The sequence below is a fragment of the Trichosurus vulpecula genome, chromosome 5, assembly GCF_011100635.1.
Source record: "Trichosurus vulpecula isolate mTriVul1 chromosome 5, mTriVul1.pri, whole genome shotgun sequence".
Classification (NCBI taxonomy): Eukaryota; Metazoa; Chordata; class Mammalia; order Diprotodontia; family Phalangeridae; genus Trichosurus; species Trichosurus vulpecula.
In genome coordinates, this window is record NC_050577.1 from 83,023,150 (window position 1) to 83,039,228 (window position 16,079).

General features: G+C 34.7%; 1 protein-coding gene across 4 annotated transcripts in view; it reads right to left on the reverse strand.

The window, feature by feature from the left end:
• The window catches only part of ZMYND11 (zinc finger MYND-type containing 11), a 154,016-nt gene that overhangs the window by 22,874 nt on the left and 115,063 nt on the right, over positions 1-16,079 (reverse strand). For all 4 annotated transcript variants that reach the window (XR_005010530.1, XM_036762064.1, XM_036762065.1 and 1 more), the window contains 6 exons: positions 8,884-8,961; positions 8,232-8,324; positions 5,404-5,491; positions 4,503-4,558; positions 2,350-2,427; positions 516-634 (listed from right to left, as the gene is read on the reverse strand). Coding sequence is in view for 3 of the 4 variants with exons in the window: in XM_036762064.1 (XP_036617959.1) it covers positions 516-634; positions 2,350-2,427; positions 4,503-4,558; positions 5,404-5,491; positions 8,232-8,324; positions 8,884-8,961 (512 nt within the window). In the remaining variant the exon portion in view is untranslated. The remainder of the gene's footprint in view (positions 1-515; positions 635-2,349; positions 2,428-4,502; positions 4,559-5,403; positions 5,492-8,231; positions 8,325-8,883; positions 8,962-16,079) is intronic.

Here is a 16,079-nt window from a genome sequence, read left to right on the forward strand (position 1 = left end):
AATTCACATATACTCTGAACCTTTCTATCCTACTGTCTTCGTTTAACCACTATTCAAGGCTAACACACTACTGTTACATTATTAAACAGTATCAGTTACCACAAATGTCCTGAATTTAATACACAAGGAAATGATACATTATTCTATTTGCTCACTAAGTATTTGGTTCAGGCTTTATGACTGATTCAGACATATTAAATATATTTATCAGATGATTATACACAACAACCTATGGCAAATTTTTTTCTAAAATCTGTTGGTAATCATTAAAGTTTAAGGATGGGCCATATGTGCTTCATTTCTTTTTATTCAATAAAAGTCAAACTTTATAATTACTCGAGAGAGGTTCTTACCTCAAGTCTTCTATGACTGAATAAATTTAGCTATATTTTGAAACAGTCTTGAAAACATGCATTCTTTAGGAAATTTGGGATATCTTTAAAACCTTCTTAAAAGACAACTTCTTTAAAGGTAAGGCAGGTTATGATAGTTTGCATAAGAGATTCATAAATTACCTTTGGTGATGGTGACCAAAGAAGCGAACATCAACTTGATTGTCCTCTTTCTGCATGACTTTGGCTGGCCAAAACCCGAAACCCTTCATTTTGGCCCAAACCAGCTCATGATTAGGTATCTAAAAATAAAATACATTTCCCTTTATAATTTTTAAAATGTTACAGTGAATAGTATTTAAACTATAAGATTATTATGTTAGTCACTGTATTATTAATGGAATGGACTTATCTTTTACATTGTTACTGGAATGGGAAGATCTTTCCCATCCATTAATAGGCCTATGTGACCTGCTTGAGTCACAAGGAAGCCTGAGTCACATGAGCCTGTGTCGGAAGGAGTCTGCAGCAGGAAGGTGGAGTGATTTGGAGTTTGGGGAGAGAGAGCAGAGCAACTCGCATGAGTGAGAGAGGGAGAGATTTTGCTTAAGGGAATTTGTTTGTGGGGAGGCCCTGAGGGAGGGAACGCTTGGGGATGGTGGTGTCCCCTGCATTGGTAATGTGTATTAACTTCTTTATTACAATGATGGATTTAGCTTTCTGGTGTTTGAATAAACGTTTTGGTTTTGTCTCCCCTGAAGAGCCTATTATATCTTGCGATTCAAACGGAATACGCCTGCATATTCATGGCAGCCACTGTGGGTATCATTGGTGATATAGTCACTTAAAATCAAAGCTGTTATTTTCTACTTTTAACTTAAATTGTTTTATGCTTATGTGATAATATGGAATGCTTTTACACAGTAGATAATATTCCTTCCTCTAAGAAAATGTGATAATTTTTCAAAAAAACCAAATATATACAATCATTGCTGAGGGAAAGGTAGTAGTACAGCTTCTCCTCCATTTCCTAGATGCTTCAATACAATCTTCTCTGGATTACCAGCTTTATTATGGAACGAGTCAATCAGAACCATAAAAAGCCATGAATGCTACTGTGCGTTGAATACAAAAGAATGCCCAGCTCTTAAGGTCTTCTATCTAAAGGGCTACAGAACTGATTTTCAGAGGTATAAGAAACTGTGTAAGTTATAATTTTGGGACCATTTGGTTACTTTAATCACCTTAATTGTAGCCAGCATTTATGTAGTGTTTGAAGGTTTGTGAAGAACTGTACATAGATTATCTCATCTGATCTTCTCAACAATTCTGTGAGGTAGGTGCTAGTATTCTCCCTGAACAAAGACCTCCATCTATTCAAGGAAGCTGGGTAATGTGCCTGCAAGGGACTGTCAGACAGGCAAACTCATGGATTCTTTTCTTGCCCTTGTTGGGCCAGAAACTTTTGGGGTGGCAAGCATGGGATTAAATAGGCTCACTTAAATTCCTTTTTCTCACTCCTCCCTAGATTCAGTGTTGTAATTACCCATTTAGAGCACACAGAAGGCTGTGGCCAAATGAAAAGGCACAAAACTCTCACAAAACAAAAGTAACTAAAGAGGGGGGAAAATCAAGCTTGAAATATCTCAATACTAGATACAGAGAAAGCCTCTGAGTTTCTAACACTAAATGACACTTTAACTCTCATTTTGATTTGAGTGATTATGATTAAAACTATATTGCTGATGGCTTCCTACTTGAACACATTTAATGCATGAAACCATAGCTTTGACATTATATATTTATGAAAAAATAAAAAAGAATCAACTTCAGGAAAATTTGGCACTCAGTATAAATATATATGCACATATATATTTATTATAAAGGGTTTTTTTGCAACAGCAAAAATTGGATATATTGCAAGTGTATTTAAAACAATCTAACATTAAGAGGCAAAATTTTGGTAGTTGCAAAAAAAAAAAGAGAATAAGCAAATTTCAAAATTTCACAAACATACACAAGGATAGCAGAACCAGTTGTCGGGACGTGCATTTGACAAATAGAAGCAATTCTTGCAAAGCTGCAGTTCATCCAGCTGAAAAATAAAAACAAAAAGTTCAGCCAAAGAATATTTAGTTGTCTTGTGTAAAAACATGAATGCACATCAATAAGGACTCAAAGAGAATTAAGATTTCTATAAGTAGCTTAATATTTATAAGGTTTGGCCTTCTACAAAGTTGCTTAAGTTCCTTACTGGAAAAAGAAAAAGAAATAATTATAATACCAGAAGTAGTAGCAAAGTTAAATTTTTGGGTGAAAATGTTAAAATTCCATACTCTCTTATATACAAGAAAATGCTGCCTTTAGGTCACATCCATGAAATGACAGAAAAGCATCCAAAACTTGCCAGGGCAAAAGTATGTATTTGTGAATGATAAGATCTTAAAATCAAAATACCAATATGGGCCTTAAGAAATGTCATTTAAATATCTGCTCTATTAATAATTGTTTTTTTTAAGTTGCTCCCAATTAAAATGTGCAGGTTTTCTTGGTTCAGTCTTTGCAGGGATTATTGGGTAACTTCCTCTCTCAAGCAGATAGCAGGGCAAAGGGACTTAACATTAATAAAGTGTCTCATGACAGTCCTCTGGCATAAGGGAGTCTTTCCTGAGAGGTTCCCTTTTAGTTTCTTGCTTTTGAGGACTGGGCTCACAGTGCCCAAGCCCCCACCAGAGGTGTGACTGTCAAAAGGCAAACTGTCGGGGGCCAGGTCCATGTCTAAAGAAAGCCCTGTGTGTCAGAGAAGTTGCGGGGAACCAAACCCCTTCATGAGTTCAGATGCCATGAATAGTAAGTCATAACAATGGGGGCTGGAATCCCCCTTTCAGAAGGGTACTTTGGAGTACCTCTCCCCTCCAAGGGTGTAGATGTCCTTTCCTTGGGAGCACAGTTTTCCTCCCCAGAAGGATGCTGCTTCTGTGGGACCAAGCCTTCCCACCTGAATGGAGTACTTGAATGGCCCCATGCCTCTGTGCTCCCACCAAAAGTGCCACCTTTACGTAAGTTTCATTCTATGTTAATATGTATATGTCTGACTTGCATATTGGGTTTCTTCTCCCCTTTCCCCACGCTCTCCCATTTGTCCCTATTAATTATGAATAAAACCTAAGCATGAAACTGGCCCCTATTGTCATGATATATTATTCATGGCATCTCAACCCATTAAGGGGTCTATTATCCCTGATGTCTCTGGCTGTCCCATGGGCCTTTCCTTAGATATAAACCCAGTCGTGGGACAGGGACATCCCTTTTTTGACAGTCACACTTCTGGTAGGGGCTTGGGCACTACGAGCCCAGCCCTCGAAAGCAAGGGTCAAAAGAGGAACCTCTGTCGTCCCAGGAGGGACTACCTTATGCTAGAGGACTGTCACAAGACATGAACACATCCAGGGGAGCTTGGTCCTGACTCAGGGCTGGAATCCGTCAGAGATCCCTTTAGCACATGGTTGATCTCTAGGTATAATATGAACTGCTTCCTGTCTAGTATCTAATTCTTAATTTTTCTTAGTGTATTTATTAATACAAATGTATGGTTGGGCATGGAAATAAAACTACTTTTGGTAAAATAACATAATAGAGTTAAAAAACACATTCTTTTTGTAGATAGTCTCATGATTTAACATAGGGATAAGCACAGAAAGGAAATGATATAATTAAAAAGTATTTGAAAAAACTGTAATAATTTGATAATGGAAAGACAGCTGATGTCACAGATGTTATTAATGACAAAATGATGTCAACTTTATTTGTGAAATTTTTTATTTTCACAAAGATAGAAATGAGCTTGAAGAGTGAATAAATTAAATAATTATGCCATTTCAACTCAATTCATGATTTTTCATTTCCTAGAGCTAATTAGTGGTATTTTCTATAAAAATCAATAATCAAAATACCACAAGTAAAAGGAATAAAATCCTTAAAACCACTTTTATAAAGGTAATGCTGTGTAACAAAAACATAAGTAGGAATTCTGCTATGGTAAGGTTTAATGCAGAAATGTCATAATAATTGTCATGTTATTTGTAGTTTATAATAGAAAAAAAAACCCGTGTTCTCATCAGCCAGTATGATATAATCCTTAAATGCTTAGTTACTGGGCTTTAAAATTACCTCATGACATGTATCTTTATAGAGCATCCTGGCTATGTCAGCTTGTTCACTGTCCGCTGTAATTAAAGACAGAGATTACCCATTACCAACAATCTAACATGAGCTAAGCCCAATTAAAACATTTGACTTAGGGTATTCACATTATGCTTTTGAAAACTTAAGAAAACATAAGCAACTGTGCTTTTTTAAACCAAATGTATTCTTTAAGCTAAATTCTACTAAAAGATCAAAATGAACAAAAGTATTTTACAAAGCAAGACGGTGTCAATTGTCTAGGTAGAGAGTACTTTCCTGCCTATATGTAGTTTAGGGATTTTCTTCAAACTCTTGTTTGACTAAGACATCTGTATTTAAAAAACACAAACAAACCAACTACAGAAGCAATCATAATCTGTTTATTATCTGTAATATTATAATACACATAAGCATAAATAGCATTTTATAATTATAAAGTTCATATACCCAATATCTTCCCCCTCCCTTCACTTTATCTCATTTATCTTTACAACAACTCTAGTATGTAGAAAATGCAAGTATTTCTATCATTTTAGAGATGCAGAAACTCAGGTTCAGTGATGCTCAAGGTTACATACTGCTGGATGTAGCAGAGATGACATTTAAATTTGTGCCTTTTGGCTACAATTTTAGTGATCTTTCTATCGCATTATGTGGCTACAGTCAATTCATAAGCTATTTCTTCTGCCTTTAATTTTATTACCATTGCAGTCAAATAGTCCACCAATATATCCTCTAACTCTGGCACTTGCATACACGTACTTAAAGCTATATATTTAAGGTTGTAACTAAACAATTAATGTTTATTTCCACAGCAGTTTTAAAGTTAAATACTTCCCTCTATTGGAAGTCAAATGATTTAAAAGAAAAAACAAAACGACTCAACCTCCATAGAAAATCACTGTGTTGTGAAGAAGAAGTTGAGCATCAGCTTTGAATTCTTCATAACTTCTGTACTTTCCTTCATTCACTTTCTGCAGAATACAAAAGCAAAATATAAAAAAATTATAAGAATATATCTATGAGTTTACATTACGAAACCCTTGAGGACAGAGTCACAATGAAGGTAGAGGGAACTGTCTTTCTAACAAGTTCAGAAGTTGATTGATCACTTCATTTCCCAACTAGAATCTGAAGGTTGTCTGTATACCATTAGAATAGGATGAACATTTAGGAAAATAAAATTGGATTTCATAGGCATTAATGATATATCCTATCAAGTCACTTTATGCCTGCCTGGCTGGACTGACCTTATAGCTCAAAAGGGTCTTAATCTACAAGTTATCAAATTATAGAAAATTAGGGACTTTCTGCTATAAAACTCTTATAGATGTGGAAACTGAGGCCTAAAAAGGTGAGGTAAATTGCTCGGGGTCACGAGTGGTACTGGTAGACAGGGAACAAGAATTTAGATCTTCTGACCGACAATCTGGCAATTTTTCCATCACACTTGCTTCCTAGGGCCGAGGCTATGATAAGGTTATTTAGTGTGGAGGCAGAAGCCCCAATTCCCTGATATGGGCCAGGATGAGGAAATCAAATCAAGGGAATTCACAATTCACTTCAGTTTCTTTTCCTGAAGTAAATCTCTTTGAACTGCAAATTATTAATATTTCCTAGCTGCTTCCTGGATTCAGAAGAGTCTGAGGGGTTTAGCACTGCTTTTTATAGTATCTACAAGTTTTTTTGACTAATAGTTATATCTAAAAATTTCAAAGTGACACATGAAGAACAGGTCTTTCAATAACACTGATCTTAACTGGAAACAATGGTTAATTTTCTTTGGGTTGTCATGCTGGGAAGTTGCATAATTAAGCATTAACATTTTAGGGCCACAACAGTGGGTTATATCTCAGACCAAAAGAGAAATTTGATTCAACACATATCAATTAGGTGTCAATTATGTGCAAAGTACAAGGGAGTTTATCTTCTGGTAAAAATGTTTCATTTCATCTACCGTCACCTCCTTACTTCCTAAGGAGGTGACGGGGGAGGCAGACAGTTCAATACAAAGATCCAAGGCCACTAAAACCTTAATAGATAAATTATGAAAATGACTAACTTCTGATCATTATTTTAAAATTGTCTTTAATACTTTGAAAGATATTCTTTTATTTATGAATTTTTTTCCACCTCTAATGAATCACCATTTCCCACCTTTTAAATTTATTTATTTTTTTCTTTTTCCCTTTTCTTTTTTTCCACTTCCTACCTTCAGGAACTGACTATGACCAATAAATGGATCCCTTGGTGAGTAACCCTCTAATGATGACCCTTTTCAAACTTATCTAGGCAGTTTCTTGGATGATATAAAGACAAGAGTTGAAGCCTTTCTAAAGAGGTAGGAGCTTCCCTATCTATCACTTTGTTGGCCTAACCTTTCAGAATGCATGGTGTTAAAAACCGAGGGGTTCTTTAATCCCAGAGTCCCAGGGTAGGACAGGACTCTGGAGACTCCTCTAGTCATTTTGGTATATGAACAGGAATCCCTTTGACAAAACCCAGCCTGTGCTTGAAGGCCTCTAGTGAAGGGGTAACTTATTCCTCCTTGAGATAGCCTTTTTCATGACTAAGGAGGTAAAAGTGTAAGAAAGTTTCTAAATCTATTCTTGGTAACTGTACATATTACTCCTAGTTTTGTTCTCTGGGGTCAGGCAGAACAAATAAAATCCTCTTTCTCATGACAAACCCTTAAGCACTTAAGTGCAGCTATCAAGTCCTTTTTCCCAGGCCTTAAACTCATTTTTAGATGGTTTGCTTTCAAAGTTCTGACTCGTCTTTGTTGCCTTCTTTTCCCTAGATGCTCTCCTTTCCTATCAATATTTTTCCTAAAATATGGTACCTATAGCTAAACAAAGTATAACAGATATGGTCTAATAAGGGCAAAACATACTTGGATATTGCCTCCTGAGTCTTGGACATTCTCTTGATGCAGCTTAAGAATGCATTAGCTTGGTTAAAAATAAAGTTTAATTTAGTTAGCATGGAGAAAGGATATTTACCAAAGGTATTGTAAGAATTAGCCAGATGAGGGTCCTTTCCAGGTTGCTGACTTGGTCTTTATCCCATGGTGTTGGGGCACATGCCAAGTTTTAGAAGTCTACACTATATTAATGAAGAACTTTATAAGCATTTAGATAACCAGAAAGGTCCATGTGGACCCAGGCCACCAAAAAACCTGGATTTGACACTTAAATAATTTGAGTGTTAGATTTCTGGACTACTCAAGAACTTGAAACAGATTCCTTGACTTTTAGAAAAAGAAACTGCTTCTGTTTCAGCAGACCTGGGCTCACTGTCAAGTATAAAGTAAATAAAAATATCTTTTGGAGTACAAAAAAAAAAAAAAGAATGCATTAGCTTTCTTGCAATTTTACCACAATTACCCCATCTTGTTCTTGTGAAGTGGGTTTTTTTTAACCCTCCTATGTAAATAAAACTATGTTTGTCCCTATTATATTTCATTTTGTTAGACTTGGCCCAATGTTCTAGCTTATGTCTTTTTTAGATGCTGATTCTGTCATAACAGTGTGCTAATTGCTCCTTATGGTTTTGTGTCTGATAAGCATGCAATTAAAAATAAAAAGGACACCAAAACCACAACTCTTACTGGCTGGCTAACTCTTCAGTTTCTTTTTTTTTTTTAACTCTTCAATTTCAAAAGCATTGTGAGCAGATCTATTGGGTGGGGTGGGAGTTGGAATATGATTTTACCTCTTGTATTGTAGGAACATCAACAGCTGAATGTACCAATCTTCTGTACATTGGGTGCTTATTGTCCTTCCCCTTTTTGTTTAGATCTATAGCCTATAAGAATTGTTAGAGAAACTTCAATATGGGGGCTAAAGTAAAACATGAAAATCATCAATATGTGTAACTCAAAATATTTTAGGTCTATGAAGAAATTTTATTAAAAAATTTTAAAATATAACTGAAGAATGTATACATACTATACTGAGTGCTTTATAAGTGGAATTCTTGATTTTAATAGTAAGAATAGTTGTTTTAATGATCCTAGAAAATTCCACTTAGTTCTAAATGCCAATTGCTGATTAAAAAAAAACAATAATACCCATTTATAGAACTTAAAGCAAGTCTTGTTTCAAATCTAAAGTACATGATAAAAGATGACAGACTCAAAAATGAAAACAATTAAAAAGACAGCTAAAAGCCTAAGAACAACTATTTAGTGCAAGAAGCAATGTAATAAAGCATTGATTTTCACATTTTTATACTGCTTTGTAGAACACTAGTTGCAATTGAATTTGTAAATTTCCTCAAAGTTAACTTAAGAAAAAAAATTGGGGGGAGGGGTAGAGCGGAAGGAAGAGAAGGGAGGAATGAGAGATTCCCCAGTATGACTCACCCGCTCCTTCATTCGGGAGACAATGAATCTCAGGTATGTGCTCATCTCCTGCTTGCTTGTATTTTTTTTCTTAATACTCTGTTTAACAACAACCAAAGGTATTTAATTACAAACCTGCTCTTTTATATACATATATATGTTTACTAATACAAAAACTTTGCAATACTCATTTAAAAATGCAATATTCTTGCATAATTAAAAAATCTTACTCAAAAGGCAACAATCAGGCTAAAAGTAAAATGTTTACTTCATTTTAATAAGGACTTTAAAGAAACATATTTATTTATAACAGAGTATGTACAGTTATAATATTCTTTTTTTTTTTTTGGCAAGGCAATCAGGGTTAAGTGACTTGACCAGGGACACACAGCTAATAAATGATGTCAAGTGACTGAGGTCAAATTTGAACTCAAGTCCTTCTGACTCCAGGGCTGGTGCTCTATCCACTGTGCCACCTAGATGTTCCTGTAATATTCTTAAAAGAGTATTTGCAAGATTTCATGTGAAAGTGACAGAACCACAAATGTCGAATTGTTCAGCTAATTAAAAATACGACGTATAAAAAGCCTTTTAGCAAACACTCAAGGTATAACGTTTTATTGGTATTTTTTATTTTTTTATGACTCATTCTGCAATATGCCACTCCACAATAGACTTCCCATATAATAAAGAAAAAGAGCTAATGAAAACTGTTGCCCATAGCAACTATTTTCATAAAGATATTTATATTTATTTTAAAAATTCTAATTCTTCAGCAATTTTATTTTTTTATTCTTTAGCAATTTTAAAGTGAAATACTTTCCTCTTTATAAAGTCAGAAAGAAAAAAAAACTATTCAACAAATACTTTTTAGTGTTGTTTTAGTTTATATTATTGCAGTAAATTGCAAATTGTTCTCCAGGCTCTGCTTTTTTGTTATTCTTTATTAGTTCATATAAGTCTTTACATATTTCTCTGAATCCCTTATTTTTGTCATTTCCTCCAGTATAGTATATACCATTAAAGTAAATTTAATTACGCTTATATACAATTTGGCTATTCCCTAACTAATGAACACCTACTCTTTTCAGCTTTTTGATATTACAAAAAGTGCTATTATGAATAGTTAAGCACATATGGGACTTTTCTGACTTTGACCACCTAGGGGATTGCTGGATCTTGCATATGCTGTCAGATGTGGTCACTGTGCTTTGTTTAAGAAGGATTCAAGAGAGAAGGAGGGGAGTGACAGAGTATAATAAAGAATGACTGCTGTAAAAAAAAATGATAGTAATGAAAAAAACAAAAGGGCCAGTTTAGTGACATTTCTTGCATAATTCCTAATTATTATCTACAACAGTTGGACCATTTTACAGTTCCACTGACAGTGGAAGATAGTTTCCTATTTTTCTACAATCCATTCAACATGGTGTAGTTCTTTCATCATCTTTGGCAGTTTGATGAGTATGGGACAACCCCTTGTTATTTTAATTTGTATTTCTCATTAGTGATTTCGTGCATTCTCTTCAACATGTTGATAGTTTGAATTAGCTTTTTTTCTTTCAGAAAACTGTTTGCATCCTTTGAATGCTTATCTATTGGAGAATGGTTCAGCCTTATTTGTCAATTTCTTATTTATTGTAGATATTGGAGTTTTACCAGAGACACATGATGCAGACTGTTTTTCACATTAATGTTTCTCTTCTTATTCTGACTGCATTTTATGAGCAAAGTTTTTTAATAGAAATAAAAACATGTATTTTGTCTATAGTGTCTAAATCCCTTTAGCTATTCCCATTCACTGCCCTTCCTGTCGCATAGTCCTGAAAGGGTCCTGCTTCTTTATTCTTATTTTTTAAAATGATGTATCCTTTAAGGTGGGATTGCTTATTATCCTCTTGGAAGTTTATTGTGGCATACATGGTTTTCAATCTTATTTTCTGCCAAACAGTCTTCTAGTTTTCCTAGAAGTTGTTGTTGTTGTTGAATAGGGAGAATCTTTCTCCCAGTGTTTATATTCTGGGTTTTTTTTTAATCAAATATTAGGTTATAGTGTTCATCTGACTCTTGAGTCTTCCTTATCTAGTCCATCTCACTGATCTACTTTTCTATTTTAAAACCAGCACCAAATAGTTTTGATGACTGTTGGTTTGTAATATAGTTTGAGAATCAGTAACGATAAGCCCTGCTCATTTCTATTTTTTTTTCATAATTTCCCTAAAGATTATAGACATTTTGTGCCTCGAAATGACTCTTGTTAATATTTTGCCTAGTTTTATATGATTTCTTAGTAATCTGTTTGGAATAATATTAAGTCTGTGAATTAATTTAGTTGGTATTATCTATTAATATCCTTTATCTTTATCATTAAACCCAAATCTTTGTCATTTATGATATATGCAAATTAAGAAAAAAGAAAAATCCTGCACATAAATTCACCAAATGAATTTTGTAACTATATTCACTATAAATTTCAACTTTTATTATTGTGGCCTTAAATACCATTTTTTCATTTGCTACAGAAGTCATTTTTACTAAAAGGGAAAAAAAAGACAAATATCTCCCATTGGAGAATTCAGAATCCTATCCTTTATTTGTCAACATATTTCTACTTTAAACAAAAGCACAAATTTCCATCCTTATTTCAGCAAAGTCTAAAAGACATCACTTATTCCAGTGCCTACCACACTGTCTGACACATGGTAGGCACTCAATAAGTGCATGTTTGGTTGTTCTTTGTCCACACCATCACCTTCAATCACTCAATCCCCAAATTCTTTCCCAGGCCACCACCCTTGCACTAACTACACTCTTCTCTTAATTGCTAAATCTAATGGTCTTTTCTCAATGTTCATCTTTGCCTTCTCTGCAGCCCCTGACACTACTGATTATCTTCTTCTTGATATTCTCTTCTCTTGTGGTTTTTGTGACACTACTCCCTCTAGGTTCTCCTCCTGTCTATCTGATTGCTCCTTCTGTCTCCTTTACTGAGTCTTCATTCAGGTTTGCTAATTGTGGTTGCACCACAGGGAACTGTCTCCCTAGATACTTGGTGATCTCATCAGCTCCCATGAATTCAATTACCACCTCTAAGCTAATGATTCTCCAATCTACTTATCCAGCCCTAATTTCTCTACTGACTTCCAGTCTTGCACTTCCAACTGCCAATAGACACTGCATACTTAGACATGCCCAAGACTGTAATAATTATCTTCCCTCACAAACCCTCCCCTCTTCCCAATTGTCCTATACATATTGAGGGAAGTACAATCCTCCTAGTTATCTATCTAGGCTCACAACCTACTATCCTCCTCAACTCCTCCCCATATTCTATAATCTGCTAACAAATACTGTGGATTCTGCCTTGCCCCTTCTTTTCTCTGGCATTGCCACCACCCTGGTGCAAGCTCTCATAACCTGATTCCTGGACTATTACTAAAAGGGAAAAAAGGACAAACATCTCTCATTGGAGAATTCAGAATCCTCCTGGTTGATTGATCTCCCTGCCTCATGTCTCTCCCCAACTCAACTCCACCTCCACTAGCTGTCAAAGTAATCTGCCTCAAGCACAAATTGGAGCATCTGCTTAACTGCCCTACTCAATGAATTTCAGTGCCCCTCCACCTTTGGTGTTCAAAGCCTGCCCCACTCTTCCCCAAGCTTTCTAGTGTTTTCAGCATTATTATCTCATTTGATCCTCACTACAACTTAAGGAAGCAGGTGCTAACATTGTCATCCAGACTTTACAGATAAGGTAACTGAGGCAGAGGTGAAGTGACTTGTCCAGAGTCACACAGCCAGGACATGTTTGAAGTCAAATTTGAAGTTGATTCTTCCTGACTATTCTTAGGAACAGGAACTCACTATTACTTCAATACCTGAAAATTCGGAATCAATCACTTTAACTTACTACAATGATCCAAATATTGTTACATCATAAATCATATACAAACATATGGCAGCACTTACTAAGGCAATTTTATACAAGATTAATTTAAAACAAACCACATGTAATCTGTGTGGCCTCTGGCTTTGAGATTCAGATCCTTTTTAGAAGGTTACGTATCAGTCAAGGTAAAAATACACTTTGCTTTTTAAGGTTCTGTGAACAAAATAATACAAAGGAACTTACATAAGGATTCTGGCCACACACTCTGTTCAACCATTCTCATCATAGGGAGAGCTCAATTATTTCCCTTTCTGAACTAGTTCTGAATAAACCTCTACCTTCTGGATTCTTTGCTTGACCCGAACTTGTACTCAATTCGAACAACTCAAGCTTCAGGGAACTCTGCAGAGTTCTGGGAGAATAAGGGCGCTGTGACTGCAATTTCAGGAATGGCTAGGCCACTATGTTGCTATACATATCCTGTCTCCCAAACATGAACTCACGAGCAGATAGGGACTTTTTTTTCTGTTCCATCCGCCAAACATAAACACATAGAATGTTTCTCTCTATGAGACTGTAGTAAGTCTTTTTTTGTTTTGTTTCAAAGTCAGACCTAGAAAATAGTGCAACCTAAATTTTCCTGAGGTCAATAATCATAGAAGAGTATATACAATATGTAATATATGTAGTAGAATCAATTACTGAAGTATATTTCAACTTTATTTTGTTTGAAACTAAAGAAACCATACTAAAACACTTGAAACTTTACAGAAAACCACTATTTTAAACTTTAATATTAGGTACCTTGTAAAAATTTTTTTCATATAATTACATAGCTTAAATAAAGGTTTTTTCAATTTTTATTTCCACTTACAATGAAAACCAAAATCTAGAAGTACCAAAGCCCTGTGCTATATGATCACAATGTTTTAATTCTCATCTGTATCCCTTTAAAACAATTTAAATGACTTACAAATTCAGCATTACAGAGACAGACATTTTAAATGTGATAATTCTGAGATTTACTTCCTTAGAAAACCCATAAAATAAGAGTAATATTTATATCATGCAAGCTAGGGACATGCCTTTCAAAAAATTAAATAATACCCAATGAAAACTTGACTTTGAATGACTTCGCAATTATGTTTTAATTTGCTTATAGAAAGGATGCTAGACAAGGCTATTTTCATCCAAGTCCAGTTCAAGAGGATGACTTAGATCTGGAAACTATGGAAGATGGAAGTAATAAGATTTGAGTAAGAGTGAATACGTGGCCTCAAAGGAAATAAATTCTCCACCGGAATTAAAATGGTTTCAGTTTCTGAACAGACTGCTTTAACTGCTACCCTCCCTTCTCCTGACCCCAATCTACTAGAACATCATCCTCATGTAACACTTTAAGAATTTGATAACTCATCCTACGAAGTCCAACTTAAATTTCTTGCAGGGAAATCTAAACATAGAGCCTACACTCTAGTTGAAAGGCTATGGTAAAAGTCAGTTGCCTTCTGTAAATATCCTAAAAATTATGATTGAAGTTAGTGTAAGTGGTTAAGTGCCCTTAGAACTCTATTTCCCCACACAATAAAGAATTCAGCTTTAATAGACAAAAAACTTACAAAAGCAAAATGCAGAAGGGGTTTCTTGTCTGAAATGATATTAATAATCTTTCTTTTCAGGTCTTAGTAGATGACATTTTCCAGCGGGTCTTTGCTTAAGTGAGGTAAAGACATAGGTATACGTAGGAGTTTTCTTCTATGATTTGATATATTTACATAGTTTGTACTGTTCAGACAACTAAGGCTAAATGTATGTGCATTTTATGGGCAGTCAGATGGCGCTATAGTGCACAGAGTGCCAGGCCTGAAGTCAGAAAGACTAATCTTCCTCAGTTCAAACCTGGCCTCAGATACTTACTATCTGTGTGAAGCTGGGCAAGTCGTTTAACTCTGTTTGCCTTAGTTTACTCATTTGCAAAATGAGCTGGAGAAGGAAATGGCAAAGCACTCCAGCATCTTTGCTAAGAAAACCCCAAATGGGGTCAGGAAGAGACAGACACCGGATTGAAACAACTGAACAACAAACATGCATTACACTTATGTTTCATAAATTATTTCGTTGAACATAAGTAACCTTTTATTTTCTAGGTTTAACTTCAACCATCCTGATGCATGAGCTTACTTATAATTATTTTCTTCTTAATTTCTCCTACTTAAAAATAAAAATTAAATTATAACAAAAGAGAGAAAAATAGGTCTCTGATGCAGTCATGGTAAAAAATACATTAGCACACACTAAAATCACTTTTACATTAAATTATTTTCTTCCTTTATATTATCTGATGAAAATTATAAAAACATTTTTCTTTTACTTTGGTGATTAGACAGTTTTATGAAGACAAAAATGTGGTTTTCAGCATTGTATCTCAGAATTAATAAAAATAAGTAAGACTGGTATCAGTAGTATTTTCCATCTCTTTGACTCCAAGTAATGCTATTATGATAAGTAAATGGCAATAAAACCTCATGTGATTACACACTTAAGAAAAAGAACTCTGTTGATATACATGCTATTTTAATTACTATGAAAATCTTATGGTGTATACTGGACAATGAAGATGGCAAAATGAAGTTTTCTCCTTCATTGCTACATTAACAAAGTTTATTACTAAGATTATGTAAGTGATTTTTTTCTTAATCAAGACTTTTCCATTTTATCTTAAAATCTAATATTTGGTCCGGTTCTTGTAATCCTGTATACCACTCTTTTTAACTGAAAAGATTAGAGACAGAAAACGGTATTATTAAAGGATCCAAAAACTGAGAACATTTAAGTGCTACATTTTTTCCATTTCTGGTTGCAAGATAAAAGTGTGAACATTAAAGGAATTTTAAGAACGATCAAAATGATGTCTGGGAAACAGTAAGGCAGATAATTCACTTACACTTACTTAGACCTCTGCTGATGTGGAAATGTGGAAGATAGTGTGGTAGAGTAGAAAAAGCACTGGCTTTGATGTGAGAGAATTCATTCTGATGCTGATATTTACTACCTGTGTAACACTGGAGTTAGTTACCTCACTAGGCATGTTTCCTCATTTATAACATCAAGTGGTAGACTTCATTCTAGTGGATTCTAGTTCTAGATGTTTGACCCTACAGATGCTGTCCTGAAGGCCTCACTAGATTAAACATTAGACAGAGGGCTAAGAACTGACTTAGTCTGTGGCTAACATTGTATATAACCTATAAACCATTTAAGATTGTCAGTTACTTATGTGAAAAATGATTATACTGCAATGACAAAGTATGGAACAAACTCATGAGTA